Genomic DNA, 20,365 nt, shown 5'->3' on the forward strand with positions numbered 1-20,365 from the left:
TGGACGGCTTGATGTTCTGCGTCGTCGGAGAATTGTTCGAAAATTATCGTGTGTATATCATCGTTCTGTCCTCAAGTACGTTGGAGCTTGTGATGAAGTCTTCCATGCCATAACAGTGCTAGTATCTACCATAAATATCAGCCAATATGCCCGGTGGTAGCCAATTGTGTTGTTTAGAAGACCCAAAAATAAGAATGGATCGATATGGTTCAATCATGGGCGCACGATGGGCAAAGCAGAAGATCCAACGGCCAGCAAAATTCGCCGAAAACAAAAAGTAAAAACCACTGCACGCTGCACGGGGGCCAGTGGGAGGCTGTTGCCCCACACGCCGCACGCCGGAAAAGGGTAGGCGAGCCACCTCCGCCCCCTCACCTCGCCCCCGCGCCGGCCCCACCGCCGAGCCCAGTGCCCCCCCACTTCTTCCGCCGTCGCCGTCAATCGATCGCCCGAGCAAGCTACGGCCCCTCCCCGATCTACTCGTTGGCCATGGCGGACGAGCCGGCGCTGCCGGTGGCGGCGGGGAGGGACAAGGACGAGCGCCGCCGCTTGATGGGCAGGTGCGCGCTCGCCGTCGTCGGCATCATGAGCACCCTCCTCGTCTACGGCGTCCTCCAGGTCCGCCCCCTCCCCCCCTCTACTCCGTTCGAATCACTCGTGTCCAGGTTTTTCGCACCGAGGAGTGTGCCGCCGGGTGCGGTGATAGCGGGGGATTACTAGCGATCTGTTCGTGTTTGTCTGCTCCTCCCTCCGGCGAAATTCACGGTTCGAAATGGTGAGATTGCGCTTGCCTCCGGAGTTAGCTGGCCAGTAGCGTGTACGGCGCGTTCCATTCAAAGGCTTCAGATTGAGAATGGAACTGCACAAATTGTACCGAGCGATTGGGTGGTACTTGTGTTGGTGAATGGCTAGTACTGTCAGTTCATTTTGGGAAGCATGCGTAGCTTGTATTCGATGAAAAATATCAATGCTCTGTTGTGATAGGGATGTTGTTGTGTATGACCTAAAAAGTTCAGTTCAGGCAGTAAAAGGAGAGTGTGGAGCATTCTTCCTTGCACTCCTTTGAGCACCTTTTGATTCATTTCTCAGATCCAGACAAAAGAATATTCTCCATGATCATGTAGTTGTTAAAACACAGAGAATACAGATAAAACATATTCTCCACGATCAGGTTGTTCCATGATAGTTCTTTTTAGTAATTTAGTTTGGACACATGTATTTATGGCTCCGTTCGCTGTTCAGACCGGATGCTGCATATGAACAGTTCAGTGCTGCCAAACTGTATAGTGTGGTTGTTCATGAACTAAATCACCTCTTGTTACTTTGGTGAATGGTGTATTCACACGTCTGAACCCTTCGATGTGCAAGTACCGCATCTATTTGTGACTGTCCGTTACCTGTTCTTTAGCTTGCTTGAAACAAACTCAGTTCTGCTTTACATAGTGTTGAATGGGCATAAAACACTAAATGGAGGGTTCTGGTCAATGTTATGCAGGAAAAACTTATGAGAGTTCCCTATGGAGCAGAGAAGGAGTTCTTCAGATACTCACTATTTCTTGTTTTCTGTAACCGTATCACCACATCCATGGTGTCTGCACTCGTGCTACTGGTATGGATCTGCCTATATCGTTTGTTCTAATACTTAAATTTTCGGAACCTGCTGGTCTCCTAAATTGTGTATATTTATGCAGTCGAGTAAGAAGTCCACGGACCCAGTGGCTCCAATTCAGAAATACTGCGTTGTCTCCTTCTCAAACATTCTAACCACAACTTGCCAGTACGAGGTTATGTATTAGTTTTGTATATCTGCTGTTGTTGGTTCCTATTGCTTCTGTACATAATACATGACATGATTATTTCAGGCCCTCAAGTATGTTAGTTTCCCTGTCCAGACACTTGCCAAATGTGCAAAGATGATTCCTGTTATGGTAATGTCTTTTGTACTGTGACCTGTGAGCTAGCCTGATTTTCATACATCTTCACTGTCAGTGTCTGCTAGAAGAGTATAGATGTCTCCCTTTTCTTCCAAGTTAATAAACAGTGGTCGATGTAAGGAACTTGTGCATAGGCTAATTTGGTGCTATTGTTTAACTGAACCTATGTGAATAAAGTGGCTATCAAAGATGGAGAATTAGTTTATAAGTTAAAGTTGCGTGTGAAAATTACTGTGCAAGATGATTCTGAGACTCTCAGTTCATCGGATACTACTATTTGGCCACTTTCATTCATCTCTCAGGTAGATGTTAAAGCATAGAAAATCAGGATTGTATTTGTATGGACAGAAAATCAGGATTGTATATCAATCGCCTTGAGTTTATATATCTGGACGTGCTTTCTTTTTTTGTTCCACAATTTATGTATTTTGATTTCATTTCCTGGATATTAAGCCTTGTTATGACCATTCTTCAATTTGATTGATTTGTAGATTTGGGGAACGATAATTATGAAAAAGAAGTACGGTGGAAAAGATTACTTCTTTGCAGTCATTGTGACCATGGGCTGCTCATTGTTCATTCTATACCCGGTAATTCAAATATCTCAACTCATTTCTCTGTATTTTTTAGCACGACATGGTTGCATGTTGCATGATTCTCTAGTTGTCCACGTCTAGAAAATGTTATTGAGACTGGAGAATATAGAAATTTCATTAACAACCAATACTGCATCTGCCATCTGCACACCACATTACCAATTAGGTAGTAATGATATACTATATACTATAGGATTGAATTCAAAGCAGGATGGAGATTGGCTTGAAATATACCCCTATAAACTATCTTTTACGACCCCACTTCAATACAGCCAATACTGAATGAAGTTTCAGGCAACAAGGGGGTACAAGCGGTAAAAGGTTCTAGAAAGAGAAGGGGATACAATGAAGAAGAGGTCCAGGGAGGAAGGACTCAGGCCCTTGCTAGGGTTCTTCTGGTTCACTATCTCTTGATTGATGCCCTTATCTCTTGCCCCCCACCAGCTTAAGTAGAGTTGCCTACCTTCATCTGCGTCAGCACCATGGGCTTCTAGCCCCCTTGTCACTGCAGCCCATACAGCCAGGTATAGTGGCCCAAACGGTCTATCTGTCTATGCATTCTCCCCTCCTTAACACCCGGCTTGTCCTCAAGTGGATGAACCTGGACTGTGGACAACTGGATCCCAAGGCACTTGCAGAGTTGCAGTCCTGGTAAGGAGCCCACACAAAGGTGAAGCTTGTATTCTTCTCATTACTGTCGGCATGAGACTAATCAACACAAGGCCACTCCCATTGAACCATCCAAGTAATGTCCATTGCTAGCTACAATGCTTGCTGGTTGCACCATGTCTCATATTTGGTGCACTGTAATTGTTGCTGCATTTTTTAAGCTATTGAATACTGAAGAGCAAGTCCAGCCCAAGTGTAGTATCAGTACTGATTCATTCTCATAAAAAGACTGATTGATGAGCCCCCAAACAATGACCTTATTTCCTTGCAATAAAACCGAACAACATGAGTTGATAATCCTTCAGTTACTGTGATCTCAACACTAGAGTTGTCTAGTATATGAGGCCATGGGGGCTTTGGCTGCAACAATGGAAAATACTTCCTAGACTTTGTAATAAAGAAATCCATAGCATGTCCATGTCATGTTTGTACGTAAGGCTAACACTTCCCTGGCTTCCCACTTGCAAGCAGTTCATGAGAAAACACATCATCTCTGCAAGAGCTTGTGAATTAATTCCAGCACCAGAGCTAGTTTTATGCAGGTCAAAATTGATAGCGTTAGCAGCAAACACCTTCATGTTGTTTCCTCAAAGATTGCATCCCTTGCATACCCTGAAGTGGCGACCATGGCTCCTTAATGCACTCTTGTTTGACCACCCTTGCTGTTTACAAGTTCTGTTGGCGAATCCAAGCAGAGGGATACAAACCTCTAGGATCCCATTGCCTCTCTGAATGGAAACCAGTGGTAGCTCACAGCTGTGTAATTAACAACTGACATGCATTCCACCTTGTACTCATCACAACTTCTATCATCTCCAAGAGTGAGTACATGACCAAGTTTGAAGTGAATGATCATCCTTGAGCCGCAGGACATGTTGCTTCTCCACAGTCATTAGACTTGGCGGTGACGGTGGTGAGAACCCTTACTGGGAATAGCCTAATGGGCACAGTTGTATCCAGCTTGATGATGTTGACGACACTGATGGCACCGTTGTCGAGCAGACCGCTTAACAAAGGTTGTGTGCGTACCAGACAGGACTAGTAGCAGGGGCGATTACAGTTTTCCCAACTTGCAGTTGCAGCCCAGTCTGAACTTCGGCATCAGCATCACGAGGCTTCTCCTTGAACAGCTTTTGTGCTGTGTCCTGCTGAGCATTTGGGCACACAAAATCTGACATTTCAGGCAATATTGAGCTGGACTGGGTGTCGTCAAGGAACACAGTTGTTGAGGTAGCACTCTTAGCACCATGCAAGGAAGCAAGCATCATAACGTTGGCCTTGAGGTCAGAGCATTTGGTCGAACATTTGGTGGGCACCATTGTGCCGAGGTTGAGCATAGGTAATGGCTCAAGGGCGGGCTGGCGAGTCCTCTGGGGGCATGGTGAAGGATGCATGTGCACTCTATGGAGTCAAGGAAACATCAGCGAGGTCTTCTGGACGGATGTCGTGGTCGGGGCCCCACGTCGAGTAGGTGGGTGTCGATTTGGTGAGGCAGAAGACACTGATGTTGACCATGACATGGTTTGATGAGGTAATCGCTGGTGGCCATGGACAACGATGCCACATCGACGAACACCGTAAGGCAGCCAGCTCGGTGGAGGCAGTGGGGAATTACCAGGTGTGAGTCTGGTTTTGCGGATTAGTCGAGCGTGGAAGTCGGCCCTCCAAAGGTGAGCACCTCCTCAAACAACATCGTCACATGCCCAGCCAGGTCCAAGAACTACCTTGGTGATGGTGGTGTGGTGCTAAAGCTGGTCATGTTAGAGGTGTTGAAGGGTGTTGAGATGGCTCTCATTGTATATGATGCAACCCCACTTCAATAGGCTCTTCTGGTTCACCTATGTCTTGACTGATGCGTCTGTCGCTTTCTCTTCACTAGTGTAAGTAGAATTGTGCGCCTTCACCTACTTCAGCGGCATGGGTTTCAAGCCCCTTGTTGTTGTAGCTCATACAGTCAGATCCAGTGGCCCATACAGTTCACGACACTATGTTAGGCAACATATTCGATTATGGGGTTTTGGAAGCTGATAATAACGGCGTGTTTGGTTTTAGCCTAAGCTTGTCTTGCCAAATATTTGGCTAGCCAAAATTCTGGTCAAGGTTTTGCTAGCCAATGATTTGGCCAACTTTGGCAAGAAAACTGAACTAGGGTGGGTAAAGAAGCATTGGCATGCCAAAAAATTGGCCATGATTCCATACAAAGACCAAGTTTTTGGTCATGACCAAAATATTGGCAGGGTAACTTTTGGCCACAATCCGAACATACCCTAAGAAACCAATTTACTTCATTTGGTAATTAGCCAATGCACCTGTGATCACCTTTGTATTTTGGAATGGTGCCTGAATCATATGGGGTGGCTGAAGTTATATATTTTTCTTTCTGGTCTCATGGATGCAGGCATCAATGGATGTTAGTCCACTTAATAAAGGCAGAGAAAGTACTGTTTGGGGTGTTTCACTCATGCTTGGTTATCTTGGGTACAACTTCTCTTCTTCTACTTAATTTTCTGCTTGGGAAATAAGCAATAATATTTTAATTCATGATATAATGTAATGCTAGCTCAGTTTTGTGAATTTTGTCGATTTCACAGCTCTATTTGACATGCAAGTCTGCTTTTAGTTTCTACCATGTTATTTTTTATTGTATTAAGTATCGTTAGCTAGAATTATGCATACGAACTGCATGTATTGCTATGAGTCTATGACTCATTGAGTATCTAAACTGCTGAGGAGATGGTGGCATTATAATTTTGGAGGTTGTTGCAGCTGTAGATTGGATGTAATCTAGTAAATTTCTAAAACATGAAAGTTCACAAGATCAACTTACATTTACAATTTCCCACTAGTCACTACTGTAGGGTGTGAGTGTCGGTGCAGTGGCACACTATTTGCTTACAAGGTTTATTGTTTTCTTTCTTTGGACTGGTTTTCGCACCCTGGTTGTTATCTAACATGATCCTCCTTCTCTTGGATTTCTAGATTTGATGGTTTCACAAGCACCTTTCAAGACAAACTCTTCAAAGGGTATGAGATGGAAATTCACAACCAAATATTCTACACGACAATGTGCTCTTGTGTTATTAGCTTGAGTGGTAATTGCTTACTCAATGGTTACTTGTCTTATCGTTTGATCATGTTTTGCATTTCCTTGGAAGTTAAACTTATAGTTTATATTGGGACCAAAGCTGTTGCTATCAAAGTTTCTATTACTGGAGATTCTGTTGAAGTTTTGAATGTTAGTCTGTCGCACCTAGTCTGTTACACCTACACTGTACAATACACTATTAACAGTTGCAATGAATAATTTATTTCTTTGTTATTTTTTCCTTTCACAGGGCTTATTCTCCAGAATCATCTTCTTCCAGCTGTGGACTTTATGGTTCGTCATCCAGATTGCTTCTATGACGTCCTAATCCTATCCACTGTAAGACTTACCTTTTGACCCTTTAATCAAAATGCAATGTGCTTGTTCCTTTTTCTTCCCGAAGCACATCAACACAAGTCTGATGGATATCGGTGGAGGGAGAGAAAATCGAATTTTAGGAAATGTAAATAAACCGACATAAATATTGTGTGACTTCCTGTCTAACACAATAGACCCAAAGTGATCGGACCCTTCCCCGGACCCTGTGCAAGCGGGAGCTACATGCACCGGGCTGCCCTTTTTTTTTTTTTTTCTGTCTAGCACAATGTGAATTCTTGGACAAGTTGCAGTTTTAGCTATCTCAAATTACACCCTCCCATGACCACAAATTGAAGCTGCACCATAACTGTTTGAATGGTAGTTCCAATATATCTTTTGGCCATGGGATTTAAACAATTTGTTCTCCCCAGGTTGCAACGGCTAGCCAGTTCTTCATATCCTACACTATCCGGACATTCGGGGCTCTCACATTCGCTACCATCATGACAACCAGACAGGTGGATATAGTTCTCACCTGTATCAAATATTTGCATTTAAATCATTCGATCGTTTCCTTACCGCAATTCAACACGTGTTTCCGCAGTTGGTGAGCATACTACTGTCTTGCGTCTGGTTCGTGCATCCCCTTAGCTGGATGCAGTGGGTTGGAGCTGTAAGTTATCTATCTCTGTCTCATCACTCGTCTCACAACGTTTCTTGTCTCTGTTCCAATTAAAAACGAACTCCGTGCTATACCAGGCCATTGTATTCGGAGCCCTGTATGCGAAAACCTTCTCAAGAAACAAAACGCAGAAGGCCATGGTCGCGAGCTCATCGCCGCAGGGTTCTGTTCCAAATGCTGCTAACAGTTGACTGGAAGAAATAGCAAATAGGAACACCGAAGTTTGATCTACTTGTCACTTTGCTGTACCGGATGGAATTTTTCATGTCCGTGGCGAATGACAGGCACCCTAACAAATTGACTGAGAGAGAACAGATTGTAGAGTCATGCCTTCGCTCCGAATCATCAACCTGGGGAGCTCTGAAAGGCTTAGCTGAAGGCCCATTAGTTTGTTGATGAGCAAGAGTGATCGGGACTGCTGAATTTGTTCTCTGAGGTCGTTTGCTGTTAGCTACAGTAACATTATGTTGTGATCTAAACTGTAAACTTGATTTACTCCATAGATAGAAGAACTCTTTCCACCCACAAGAGGGAGGAAAGGCTGGATTTTTTGTGCGTACAGCGCATTACCTTAGGGCATGATCGGCACACAGCATCTGCACACTGATTTTTTCATGGCTGACGGTGTGGTGTAGAGTTGGTCGTGCCATAGGACCGTACTTGGCACGTTCATGAGATAATTTTGTGGTTTTTTGTGACTATATACATGCATGAATAGGCGGTAGCCATATAGAGTGCTTCAAAGAGAAGCATATCTTGCGCGCATGGTTTTGATCTCACAATGGCATGTTTAAATCTTGGTATCACTAGATGTATGTTAAACCGCCTCAGTAACTCAAGCAAAGTTTGATTCTCTATTTTTTAGACGTAGAGGTGATCATAAATTGTCGTCTTCCATTAGGATCATAGCGAAGACTTTTGATCGACCTGTGGAATGCTCAGGTTTTCGAACCTGTCATACATTTGAATTTGAATGGAGGGACATTCTCAGTGTTGTAGCCTCTTAGTTTTAGGCTTTACTGTCACATTAAGACATAACATAGCGTATGCCTTAAGACCTTTTTGAGCAGTGAGCACCTACATAGACTTTGCTTTCTTAGTTAGTACTCTCTCTGTAAAGAAATATATGAGCATTTAGATCACAACATATCTAAATGCTCTTATATTTCTTTACAGAGGGAGTAGAACAGACTGGACAACTTGTGAGCAATCGTGAGGCGATGTTCTATGCCATGTGAAATTTTAAACTTTTGTCGCACAAACTAGGTCAGTTGATCTTTGCCTCTTTTGCCGCCAATTTAATCATACGAAATATGTTTCTTAAAAGGTACTATCGACTATGAAAATAACTTTCACCAATTTGTATATGTGGTACATTTTTTCTACATCGATGGTCATATGCTGAAGATCGAGCAAGAGAGGTTTGAATGGACTAGCAAGTTGTTAACTATTCTCTCCGTTCTAAAATAGATGACTCAACTTTATACTAACTTTAGTACAAAGTTAGTATAAAGATGAGTTATCTATTTTGGAACGGAGGAGTACAAGTCTGCATCGATCTGTACGGAGCACTGCCGGCATTTATCTATGTACGGAGGGAAATTGTTACTAAAACATTGTATGACAGTGGACGATGATACGCTGCCGTACAGATGTGGGCACATGCAGACGATTATGTTGTCTGCACCATATGCCACCATGACCCAAAGTCGTTGCACAAAGCTCCAAAGAGGGGAAAAATTAACAAGGGTTAGCATTCAAGTTGGTCTTTGCCTTGCCCCAAAGAAGGGTATAGGCTCTGTATAATACTCCGGGAGCACATGCATTATCTATGCTACGTGAGCCAACGTGTCAGTTTCCAATACGTTGGAATGACGAGACTGTGAGGCAAAGTGGGTAACAAGTGTAGTGCTTTTCAAACAAACCTCAGGTGACCAACTCCCCCACACAGCACTCTCTCTCTCTGTGTGTGTGTGTGTGTGTGTGTGTGTGTGTGTGTGTGGATAAAATCTCCGGTTAGCCGGCCGGCGTGCTTGCTATCTGCTCAAGCTCGTGGATCACTGGTGGTACGTGATGGTCCGGGGAAAGGCGGTCATCGAGAGGATCGAAAACACGACGAGCCGGCAGGTGACCTTCTCCAAGAGGAAGAGCGGGCTGTTCAAGAAAGCCAGGGAGCTGGGCGTCCTCTGCGATGCGCAGGTAGCCGTACTCCTCTTCTCCAACACCGGACGCCTCTACGACTACTCCAACTCCAACTCCGGGTACGGTGCTGTTTATATCTCTGGCCCTCCAAGTTCATGTTCTATGGACCCATATATAACATATTGCCTTCTTCAAACTAATTTAGACCCCCATCTTGCTTGCGAGTGCATCTATATGGAGTTCGACGTGCCTTCCTGAATAACAAGATCCAACCACCATCTTTCTTAGAGCATGTTTGGTTTTAGTACAAAATCTACCAACTGCAGCAACAAATTTGGCTAGCCAATATTTTGGCTAGAGAGCACCGAAATGTCAATATTTTGGCTACTATCCAAGGAAAGCACAAAACATTCATGTAGAATTGGAGGGTTGAATTTACCATCAACCAAACATACCCTCTATCTCTCAACACGTGCAAACCCCGGTAGATGAATCTTGCAAGCACACCTAGAACCTCGGTTAACAAGTGATTCAGTATTAATTCATGCCCATGCCATCAGTCAATGTTCCGAGCTAAATTTAAATAATTTCTTCATTCCACCCAAGAACGTTAATTTGCAAATGGTTTCCTAGTAACAGTTAATTTGCAAATGGTTTCCTCCTTGCTATCTCAAATTGATTACTGCCTTGTTGCTCCTAATTATTTTTTTGGCGATATTTTACTTTCCTACTTCGCAGAGCATGCGAAGTCCACGCATCTCCTTTCTCTATATTGACGATCGAGAGATGTCACCTTAGTAAAAGGATGAGCTGGTATTTTGCTAGTCTCGCCTGTATAAGATATGAGCAGGTCTGGTGGTGTTTGTTGATATGTGTAATCTCACTTAAGCATGTAATTTCAAATAGTGTTATTTACTTGTTATTTGCGGCAAACTAGTGTTATTTGTTGATGCATTCACAAGTTCTCACTGATTAGGACTCAAAAGCACCACATATTTGAAGAAAACACTGTATTGAACATGTTTCCACATAGTGTGCATGCATACCTAGTAACAGTTAATTTGCAAATGGTTTACTCCTTGCTATCTCCCCCTCCAATTATATTAATTACCTACTGATCATATGAGACACATTATTTCTCTCTCCAGCTTATTTTCATTACTAACATTGTGAAGTACCTTTATGGCCATTTCATGCTGTCTCAAATTCTCAAGCTCCCACTTCTCCTCTATATATATTATCTCCAAATCACATTAGCAAGTACTTATGAATACTTTTTTCATGTATCAATTATTATATATAGAGATCATTAGCCAATTTGTTTCTTCGGTATCATCCAAGATACTAGCCAAGTCTAGGACATTAGTTCATACATATTTCTTTTTATTTTTGATGTTTCCATTTTTACACCTATTCATATGTACTTAGTTTTCAAAATTAGGACAATACTACACAAACCCTTTTTAATTAAATATTCAGGTCGGTACTATTTAAACAATATGAACCGATGGGTTTAATAAAAAATGTATATAAATAAAATTATGTTACCCTTCGATCATACACAAGTAATACATGCATATACTATGACTAAACATTCATTCCAATATGCATCCCATGTATGAAAGTAACACAAAGAAACTATTGATGTAGAATCTTTTCCTCATGCACTCACTCATGCTATAATTATGTCTTGTCTGTGAGCTTATAATATGTTATCCCTTTACTAGGATGAAATCCATAATTGAAAGATACCAACATGTTAAGGAGGGCCAACAATTCATGAGTGCAAGCGCTGAGGCTAAGGTATGCCTTTCAATCAATGTTTATCAATAAGCTAGCTAGTCATGTGGTTTATGTTTTCTTCCAAGTTCATCGAGTCTTTTCTTCGTGTCCTTATACTGTAGTTGAAAGTACATAGCTCATCTTCGTGACATGTGGAAAACATGCATGGCATCTCTAATTAATTCACCATATATTTAGCAATATACCTTCTCATAGGATAACAACGGTGAAAGTTAACAGTAAGAATCATGAAGGAATAGTGTATGATGATCACTAATTTGCAAACAACCATTAGGACGGCCATTTCCATATAGCCATATCTAATGTGGGAACCCCTAGCTCTCCCTTGCCCATTTTTCACCGGGGATCTAGGATCACGACCCAAAGTGGATAGACTTTTCTTGTCTAAATGTGAATGAGATATCATTCCCAACATCTTGCACATGGGATTACAATATGTTAGTGACATCTAAGGAACTAGATCTGGTTGTTAGCAATAGTTATGTACATAATATGGAACTATTCTCTTTGCTTTAGCAGTTCCAGTGAATGGGTAATTCACTATTCCACCAAATTAGAATACACCCACTACAATATAGGTTCTCTTTGTTCATTTGTTCTATTTCAAATTCGAGAGCACAAACTATTGCTATATACATGAAAATCCATTAACAGTTCTGGCAAGCGGAGGGAGTGCGTCTGAGGCAACAACTACATAACTTGCAAGAGAATCATAGGTATGCCAAATAAATTATCCCTACAAAAACAATTACACGTAAACTTATATGATTGATATATCAATAGTAATTATGAAAGAAATAGCTACTGATTTTGCATCTGCTAAAGTATTAAATTACGTCCATTCAAAGCCCTAATAGGCGTATTATCCATACTCAGATTACGATGAGTACACATTCGCACTATATTGCTAACAGTTATTCCATGCAGCGTCCGAGCATGTATCGATATATGTGTGTTCCCTTTGGTTGTATTCCCTCAAATATTAAAAAATAAGGCTTAAGGTTATCAATTTCTCATATTTTCAAGATAATATTAATACGGACGAAAACGGGTCATGCATTTCCCTCTACCACTGCCGTAGTTTGATGACTCCTTGTATCCGCATGCATGAAAAATAATATGAATTTTACAATGAAAGGCAATGTATAATATCACATAACTGTATATATTTGCAAAAGCAAAAAATAACTTTTATTTGAGCAACAATGAAATAGTGATAAAAGAAAGGTTCTTCTGATACATAATTTCTTATAACAGAAGTTGCACTGTTAACACCCCTAATGAACAGTAATAGAAAATCAACAAATTATCTAAGTATATTTAGAGAGAAGAGCACTAATACATGTGTGCATTCACTAAACTACTGCAGACAGTTGCTGGGACAACATCTATCCGGCTTAGGTTTGGAAGACTTGAGGGGTTTAGAGAACCAGCTGGAAACAAGCATACATAACATTCGGCTAACAAAGGTAATGCTTAGTGTTCCTAAGCACAATGTAGATATCATGCAAAATATGTATATAGACATCATGCATCTGTAGTGCCACTAACCACGTTGTTCTTTCCAGGACCAACTTATGATTGATGAAACTTAAGAGCTAAAGAAGAAGGTAAGTGCTTTTATCATTACGAAGCTATTACCACCATATTATAGGGCGGTACGTTTTATGTCTAAATAGCCTAATGCTTTTGAACTGCAGGCAAGCCTCGTGCACCAGGAAAATATTGAGCTACACAAGAAACTAAACATCATTCGTCAAGAGAACATAGATTTGCAAAACAAGGTGCATGAGTATAAGAGTCCATCGATCCATGGAAAAATAAAATAAAATAAAACAAAGGGAGTTTAAAGGAGCACTCAATCCATACTCCACAAACTTATCTTGCGTACATGTGCATGTGTAAGTTGTCATGTTGATTCCATTTTCAGTTAAATGGCCAGGCCGAAGTAAACGGGACAATTACAAGTTCATCTAGTGAGTACTACATTGCTGCTCGAGAGGATCCAGTTCGTCTGGAACTCAGCTATCCAGACCATGCAGAAAGGGATGAGCAACCAGAATCACCAACGCTGGGGTACGATAAAGTTTTTTTTTTCTAATTTGCTTTGCCCTTGAAATTATTAAGCCAAAGCAAGCACACATAAACTGACATTATGAGCAACCTCTCCCTGCAATGCATGCAACAGTCTATGGCTACCAGCTGAAAGATTCAAAAAATGACAGGCTAAAAGTTTCTACTGCTAGGACTGCCAGATGATCGAGGATTGATGTGCCAACTCCGTTCTAAATCAAGTGCAAGTTCATGCATGTTTCCAGTGCTGTAAAAACTGAAAGATTTGGAAGCGTTCATACTCCTCGATGAGGAGCCACGTTGATTTATATTGCGAGAGACAGAACAGCCCTGTCGTGGCTTACAAGAAGAGGAAACCAAGTCGGGAGAGGAGTTGGCTGTTTACAGGAATCCTAGCAGGCTACGGGAGAGAGAGATAGAATAAGGTTGAGATTACATCAAGGAGATAAACACAAATTCTAACATCCTCCCTTAATCTCAACTATCCTACGTTTAGAGTCCTCTTGAACTCTTCAAATGGTTTTGCTGGTAGTGCCTTAGTAAATCCATCCGCCACTTGATCTTTGGAAGGAATGAACCGTATCTCAAGTTTCTTTGCTGCAACCCTTTCACGTACAAAGTGAAAGTCAATCTCTATATGCTTGGTTCTTGCATGAAACACTGGATTTGCTGACAAATATGTTGCTCCCAAATTATCACACCATAAGCATGAGATGCGATTCTGCTTAATTCCCAATTCTTCTAGTAGTGACTCAATCCAAATAATTTCTGCAGTTGCATTAGCCAAAGATTTGTACTCAGCCTCTGTACTTGACCTTGACACAGTGGCCTGTTTCCTGGCACTCCAAGGAATAAGATTAGGACCAAAAAATATTGCAAAGCCTCCAGTTGATTTTCTGTCATCATTGCAACCTGCCCAATCAGCATCGGAGAATGCACTCACAAGAGTGGAATTGGAGCGTCTGAAATGCAGTCCTGTTCCCATAGTATGTTTAACATACCTTACAATTATCTTGACAACTGTCCAATGTGTAGTAGTAGGTGCATGCAGATATTGACAAACCTTATTAACAGCAAAAGAGATATCTAGACGAGTAAGAGTCAAGTACTGCAATGCTCCAACAGTGCTTCTATACCTTGTGCTATCTCCCTCCTGAAGTGGCTCTCTTTCATATGCTGAAAGTTTCTCCGAGGAGGACAAAGGTGTAGGCGCAGGCTTGCAGTTTTTCATCCCCATGCGAGATAGAAGCCCAGTAACATATTTCTCTTGATTTAGTACTATGCCATCTTGAGTCTTCTTAACTTCAATGCCTAGTAAAAAGTGCAAATCACCCAGATCTTTCAAAGCAAATTCTAAGCTCAAATCATGTAGAAGAGCATTAGTAGCACTTTGTGATGAACTTGCAACTATGATATCATCCACATATATGAGCACAAAAATGACTACTTTTCCCTTGTTATAAATGAACAGAGATGTGTCAGCTTTGGAAGCAATAAAACCAAGATACTTCAGCTGTGAGCTCAACCTGGAGTACCATGCTCTAGGTGCTTGTTTCAAACCATAGAGTGCTTTGTCAAGCTTGCAGACATACCGTGGCATTTTCTTATTCTCATATCCTGGTGGCTGCCTCATGAACACCTCCTCTTCTAGAACACCATGTAAAAACGCGTTCTGTATATCTAGCTGTCTTAGACTCCATCCCCTAGATACAGCAATGGCTAACACAAGTCTTATAGTTGCAGCTTTTACAACGGGACTGAAGGTATCCTCATAGTCTAAACCATAACGTTGTTTAAAGCCCTTTGCAACTAGACGTGCCTTATACCTGTCAATGGAGCCATCTGCTTTCTTTTTGATTCTGTACACCCACTTGCAATCAATAATATTTTTACCTCTTTGGTCAGGCCACAAGACGCCAAGTTTTGTTCCTCATAAGTGCAGAATACTCCTCATCCATTGCTGTCTTCCACTTAGGGTCACCAAGTGCATCAGTTAATGTTGTTGGTTCCCCTGAAATACATAGCATGCCATACGGTATAGTACCATCAGTACGTATTTTTGGATTACGTATACCTTTTTGTAATCTGGTCATAACTCGCAAGGGAGCTTCTTCTTGTGGCATGTGTACAGGGAGTATTGGCGCAGAAGATCCACTTGCTGCTGCTAAATCTGCTGGTGCAGGAGATCCATCTGACGTGTGCGCAGAAGATCCAGTAGATCGGTGTGACCCCCCTGCCATTGGACGCCCGGGAAGCTGCAGGACTCGCAGGTGCAGAGGATCCGCCAGCATGCATGCGCGCGGGGCGCGAGGAGGAAACAACCGCGCGGCTGGTCCCGCTATCGGGGGACGCGTCGGTGCGGGGTTGGCCCGCCCAGGAATCTAGGCCGCCTGGGACGCGATCCAAAAAGGATGTGCGCGCCCGATCCGAGGCCTGCCAGCGGGCAGGAGTACCAGGCGCCGCCAAATCATCACCGGGATCAGCGCCAGGTTCGTCTTCTTCTGGAGCATGAAATAACACATCATCTTGAGCGAAATTTTCATGGTTTTGACCGTTTTGAACGCCGTTTTCTTCAGGAACCTGCACAGGCATAAGAGTAGAGGAACTGGCAGGATTATCATCATATTGGTCAGTACAATTGTCTCCCCCGTGATCAAAATTTCGAAGATGTGATGGAAGAAGGAGAATTTCCTTTCGAAGAAGAGCACCGGCATTTGGATGAAGAGATGCAAAGGGAAACACGGATTCATCGAAGACAACGTCTCTAGATATATAAACCCTACCAGTGGGAACATCTAGACATTTAACCCCCTTGTGCATAGGGCTATAGCCTAAGAAAACACATTTTTTTGAACGGAAAGCAAGTTTGCGTGTGTTATAGGGTCGAAGATTTGGCCAACATGCGCAACCAAAGATACGGAGAGATGTGTAATCAGGTGTGACACCAAGAAGCCATGTAATGGGTGTTTCAAGTTTGATAACTTTGCTTGGGAGCAAGTTGATAAGATATGTAGCAGTTAAAAAAGCTTCATCCCAGAATTTGAGTGGCATGGATGCATTTGCTAGTAATGCGAGTCCTACATCAACAATATGACGGTGCTTTCTTTCAGCCGATCCGTTTTGTTGATGAGCATGAGGACAAGAGACATGATGCGAAATACCAAGTTTTTGAAAAAAGGAATTTAACTTCTCATACTCACCACCCTAGTGAGTCTGCATAGCAATGATCTTGGAGTTTAGTTTGCGTTCAACAAGATTTTGTAAGTTGATGAAAACTTGAAAGATTTCAGATCGCTTCTTCAATAAGTAAATCCAAGTAAATTTACTATAATCATCAATGAAGCTTACATAATAGGAAAATCTACCAACTGAAGTAGGGTGTGACGCCCCCGATTTAATCGTACACTAATCATACACGCAAACGTGTACGATCAAGACCAGGGACTCACGGGAAGATATCACAACACAACTCTACAAATAAAATAAGTCATACAAGCATCATATTACAAGCCAGGGGCCTCGAGGGCTCGAATACAAGAGCTCGATCATAGACGAGTCAGCGGAAGCAACAATATCTGAGTACAGACATAAGTTAAACAAGTTTGCCTTAAGAAGGCTAGCACAAACTGGGATACAGATCGAAAGAGGCGCAGGCCTCCTGCCTGGGATCCTCCTAACTACTCCTGGTCGTCGTCAGCGGGCATCACGTAGTAGTAGGCACCTCCGGTGTAGTAGGAGTCGTCGTCGAAGGTGGCGTCTGGCTCCTGGGCTCCAACATCTGGTTGCGACAACCAGGTAGAAGGGATAGGGGGGGAAAGAGGGAGAAAGCAACCGTGAGTACTCATCCAAAGTACTCGCAAGCAACGAGCTATACTACATATGTATGCATTGGTATCAAATGGATTAAGGGAATCATATGTGGACTGAACTGCAGAAAGCCGGAATAAGGGGGGGATAACTAGTCCTTTCGAAGACTACGCTTCTGACAGCCTCCGTCTTGCAACATGTAGAAGAGAGTAGACTGAAGTCCTCCAAGTAGCATCGCATAGCATAATCCTAACCGATGATCCTCCCCTCGTCGCCCTGTGAGAGAGCGATCACCGGTGGTATCTGGCACTTGGAAGGGTGTGTTTTATTAAGTATCTGGTTCTAGTTGTCATAAGGTCAAGGTACAACTCCAAGTCGTCCTGTTACCGAAGATCACGGCTATTCGAATAGATTAACTTCCCTGCAGGGGTGCACCACATAACCCAACACGCTCGATCCCATTTGGCCGGACACACTTTTCTGGGTCATGCCCGGCCTTGGAAGATCAACGCGTCGCAGCCCCACCTAGACCAACAGAGAGGTCAGCACGCCGGTCTAAACCTAAGCGCCCAGGGGTCTGGGCCCATCGCCCTTAGCACACCTGCACGTTGCGTGGGCGGCCGGAAGCAGACCTAGCCTAGTAGGCGTTCCAGTCCAATCCAGCGCGCGCCGCTCCGTTGCTGACGTCACGAAGGCTTCGGCTGATACCACGACGTCGAGTGCCCATAACTGTCCCACGTAGATGGTTAGTGCGTATAAGCCAGTGGCCAGACTCAGATCAAATACCAAGATCTCGTTAAACGTGTTAAGTATCTGCGAACGCCGACCAGGGCCAGGCCCACCTCTCTCCTAGGTGGTCTCAACCTGCCCTGTCGCTCCGCCTCAAACTAACAGTCGGGGGCCGTCGGGAACCCAGGCCCACCTCTACCGGGATGGAGCCACCTGCCCCTTCAGCCCCCATCTCCGAACAGTATCACAGGTAAGGTAACTATGCAAAGTATATTGTATATGCTCGTGATCACCTCCCGAAGTGATCACGGCTCAGTAGTATAGCATGGCAGACGGACAAGAGTGTAGGGCCACTGATGGAACACTAGCATCCTATACTAAGCAGTAGGATAGCAGGTAATGGTAACAACAATAGTAGCAAGGATAGGCTATGCATCAAGATAGGAATAACGGAAAGCAGTAACATGCTACACTACTCTAATGCAAGCAGTATAGAGGAGAGTAGGCGATATCTGGTGATCAAGGGGGGGGCTTGCCTGGTTGCTCTGGCAAGAGAGAGGGGTCGTCAACACCGTAGTCGTACTGGGTAGCAGCGGCGTCGGTCTCGGTGTCTAGCGAGAGAAGAGGGGGAAGAAACAATAAATATAATGCAAGCATATGCATAGTGATGCATGACATGACAAGTAACGGCGTTAGAGGTGCCCTAACGCGGTAGTAGGTGATACCGGTGAAGGGGGATGACATCCGGGAAAATATCCCCAATGTTTCGCGTTTTCGGGCAGAGGAGGTGGAGGGGGCAAGTTGCGTGTTCGCTATGCTAGGGATATGTGACGGACGAACAGACTGCGCATCCGGATTCGTCTCTTCGTTCTGAGCAACTTTCATGTACAAAGTTTTTTCATCTGAGGTACGATTTACTTTATATTAAATTTTAAAGCTTTAAATGATTTTTTTAATTCTGAATTTATTATAATTCGAAAATAAAACAGGATATACTTTCTATACCCATCGTGGGCTAGCCATAGTGGATGACAGGTGGGACCAAGGGGTCCAGTTGACTCAGTCAACACTCTAGTCAACAGTCAATTAGTTGACTGTTAACTGGTCAAAACTGCAGATCGGGCCCAGGCGTCATTGACACATATACAACAATTTCGTTTAAGTGGATAATTAGAGAGGGTCCACCTATCATTGACTAGTATTTTAATAGGTTTATTTAACTAGTTAATTTAGAAGTGGGGATCCACATGTCATCTACTATTAGACTAATTAACTACTACTCCTACTAATTAAACTACTCCTAACTAGCATGACCGGCCACACACGGCTGTGGCACAGCTGGCCACACACACCACACATGCACACACACACGCGCTGTACACACAACACATGCATACATAGTGCTAGGGGTTAATTCTGTTCTCTATTTAGAAAAGATAGCATTTTGTGATTTTTATAGGAATTAATCCATGCATCAAATTGATTTGGTCCAATGGAAACATTTGAGCTTTGACAAGTGTACAACCTAGAAATATTATTCTTGCTCCTGTTAACAGTGTTTAGCCACAGTTTAGGGGCTGTTTAGAGGGCTAGTCAGTGTAGAAATAGAAAAGCTAACTAGTAATAGCTACAGTAGGTAGTAGCAATAGTAGATTCAGTAGAGCAGCAGCGGCATGCATACGAGCTGGGCGCGGGGCGCGGCGCTGCATGGTGACAAGCGGCGGCAGCCGCGCGTGGGCGTGGCCTGGCTACGACGGGGCACACACGCAGGCGGGCGGAGGCGTACGCCGGCGCGGGAAGTGGCAGCAGCATCAGCAAATCAGCAACAACAGCGGAGCTAGCAGGGAGCAGGAACAGAGTTTTAGCGGCAGCAACGGCAACACATGAGGCAGCGGCCACGAGCAGCAGCAGTTGGGAGGCGCGCGGCAGGAGCAGCAGTAGACGCAGGCGGGCGCGGCGCGGCTGCGCGTGGCGGCAGCAGGAGCAGCGCGAGCAAATACTCACGCACGTACGTACGCGTACAAGCGGACTCGGATGAGCTCGGGACGGCAAACGGCGACCAAATCAAGGCTGAGGAAGGGGGAATCCGGAGGAGAAGCTCACCAAGGAGCCGGGGACATGGTCGGGGAGGCTGGGGACGGTCGGGGTCGAGCGAATCGACGACGGCGGCCGTCGGTGCAGGATGTCGAAGACGAGATCGATGGCGGCAAATCGGTGCGGCTCCGCTCGATTTGACGCTCTGGATGGACGAGGTCGACGATGGCGATCCTCCTGAACTCGTCGGTGCGGTGAGCGGTGGCCGGTGGCCGCGGGCTTGACGACGGCGTGGTGACGTCCCGCCCGGCCGTCAAAACAGAGAGAGGGGGAGGGGTGAGCGAGAGGCTGTGGGGAGAGCGCGAGCGAGGGGGGTCGGGGGCTAGGGTTAGAGGGAGGGGCACCGGGGTCTTGTAGGCCAGGGTCGCCGGCCGGATGGCCGCCACGACGTCGGCCGGTGCCGTGGCGGGCATTGGCTTTGCCCACGACCCCC

General features: G+C 44.1%; 2 protein-coding genes and 1 pseudogene across 3 annotated transcripts; 2 read left to right on the forward strand and 1 right to left on the reverse strand.

Annotated features, from left to right (window-relative positions):
* The first annotated feature begins 296 nt into the window (after positions 1-296).
* Positions 297-7,863, forward strand: LOC125544494 (UDP-galactose/UDP-glucose transporter 5). The gene is made up of 11 exons (XM_048708211.2): positions 297-618; positions 1,496-1,609; positions 1,692-1,784; positions 1,863-1,928; positions 2,426-2,524; positions 5,598-5,677; positions 6,179-6,291; positions 6,535-6,623; positions 7,034-7,120; positions 7,207-7,275; positions 7,362-7,863. The coding sequence occupies exons 1-11, from the start codon at positions 490-492 to the stop codon at positions 7,473-7,475; spliced, it is 1,053 nt and encodes a 350-aa protein (XP_048564168.2). The 5' UTR covers positions 297-489; the 3' UTR covers positions 7,476-7,863.
* Positions 7,864-8,005: 142 nt separating this feature from the next.
* On the forward strand, positions 8,006-14,867 carry LOC125545927 (MADS-box transcription factor 23-like; annotated as a pseudogene). Its single transcript, XR_015611133.1, has 8 exons — positions 8,006-9,545; positions 11,154-11,229; positions 11,884-11,945; positions 12,599-12,698; positions 12,798-12,839; positions 12,930-13,030; positions 13,159-13,305; positions 14,774-14,867. The product of XR_015611133.1 is annotated as an MADS-box transcription factor 23-like (transcript).
* A 4,526-nt stretch (positions 14,868-19,393) lies between these two features.
* LOC147988822 (uncharacterized) lies at positions 19,394-20,345 on the reverse strand. The gene is made up of 2 exons (XM_087513433.1): positions 19,942-20,345; positions 19,394-19,675 (listed from the first exon to the last, which is right to left on the reverse strand). Exons 1-2 carry the CDS (start codon positions 20,343-20,345, stop codon positions 19,456-19,458), a joined length of 624 nt encoding a protein of 207 aa, XP_087369559.1. The 3' UTR covers positions 19,394-19,455.
* Between the last annotated feature and the right edge of the window lie 20 nt (positions 20,346-20,365).

This window comes from Triticum urartu, chromosome 1A (genome assembly GCF_056163025.1).
Source record: "Triticum urartu cultivar PI428250 chromosome 1A, HENAU_Tu73, whole genome shotgun sequence".
Lineage (NCBI taxonomy): Eukaryota > Viridiplantae > Streptophyta > Magnoliopsida > Poales > Poaceae > Triticum > Triticum urartu.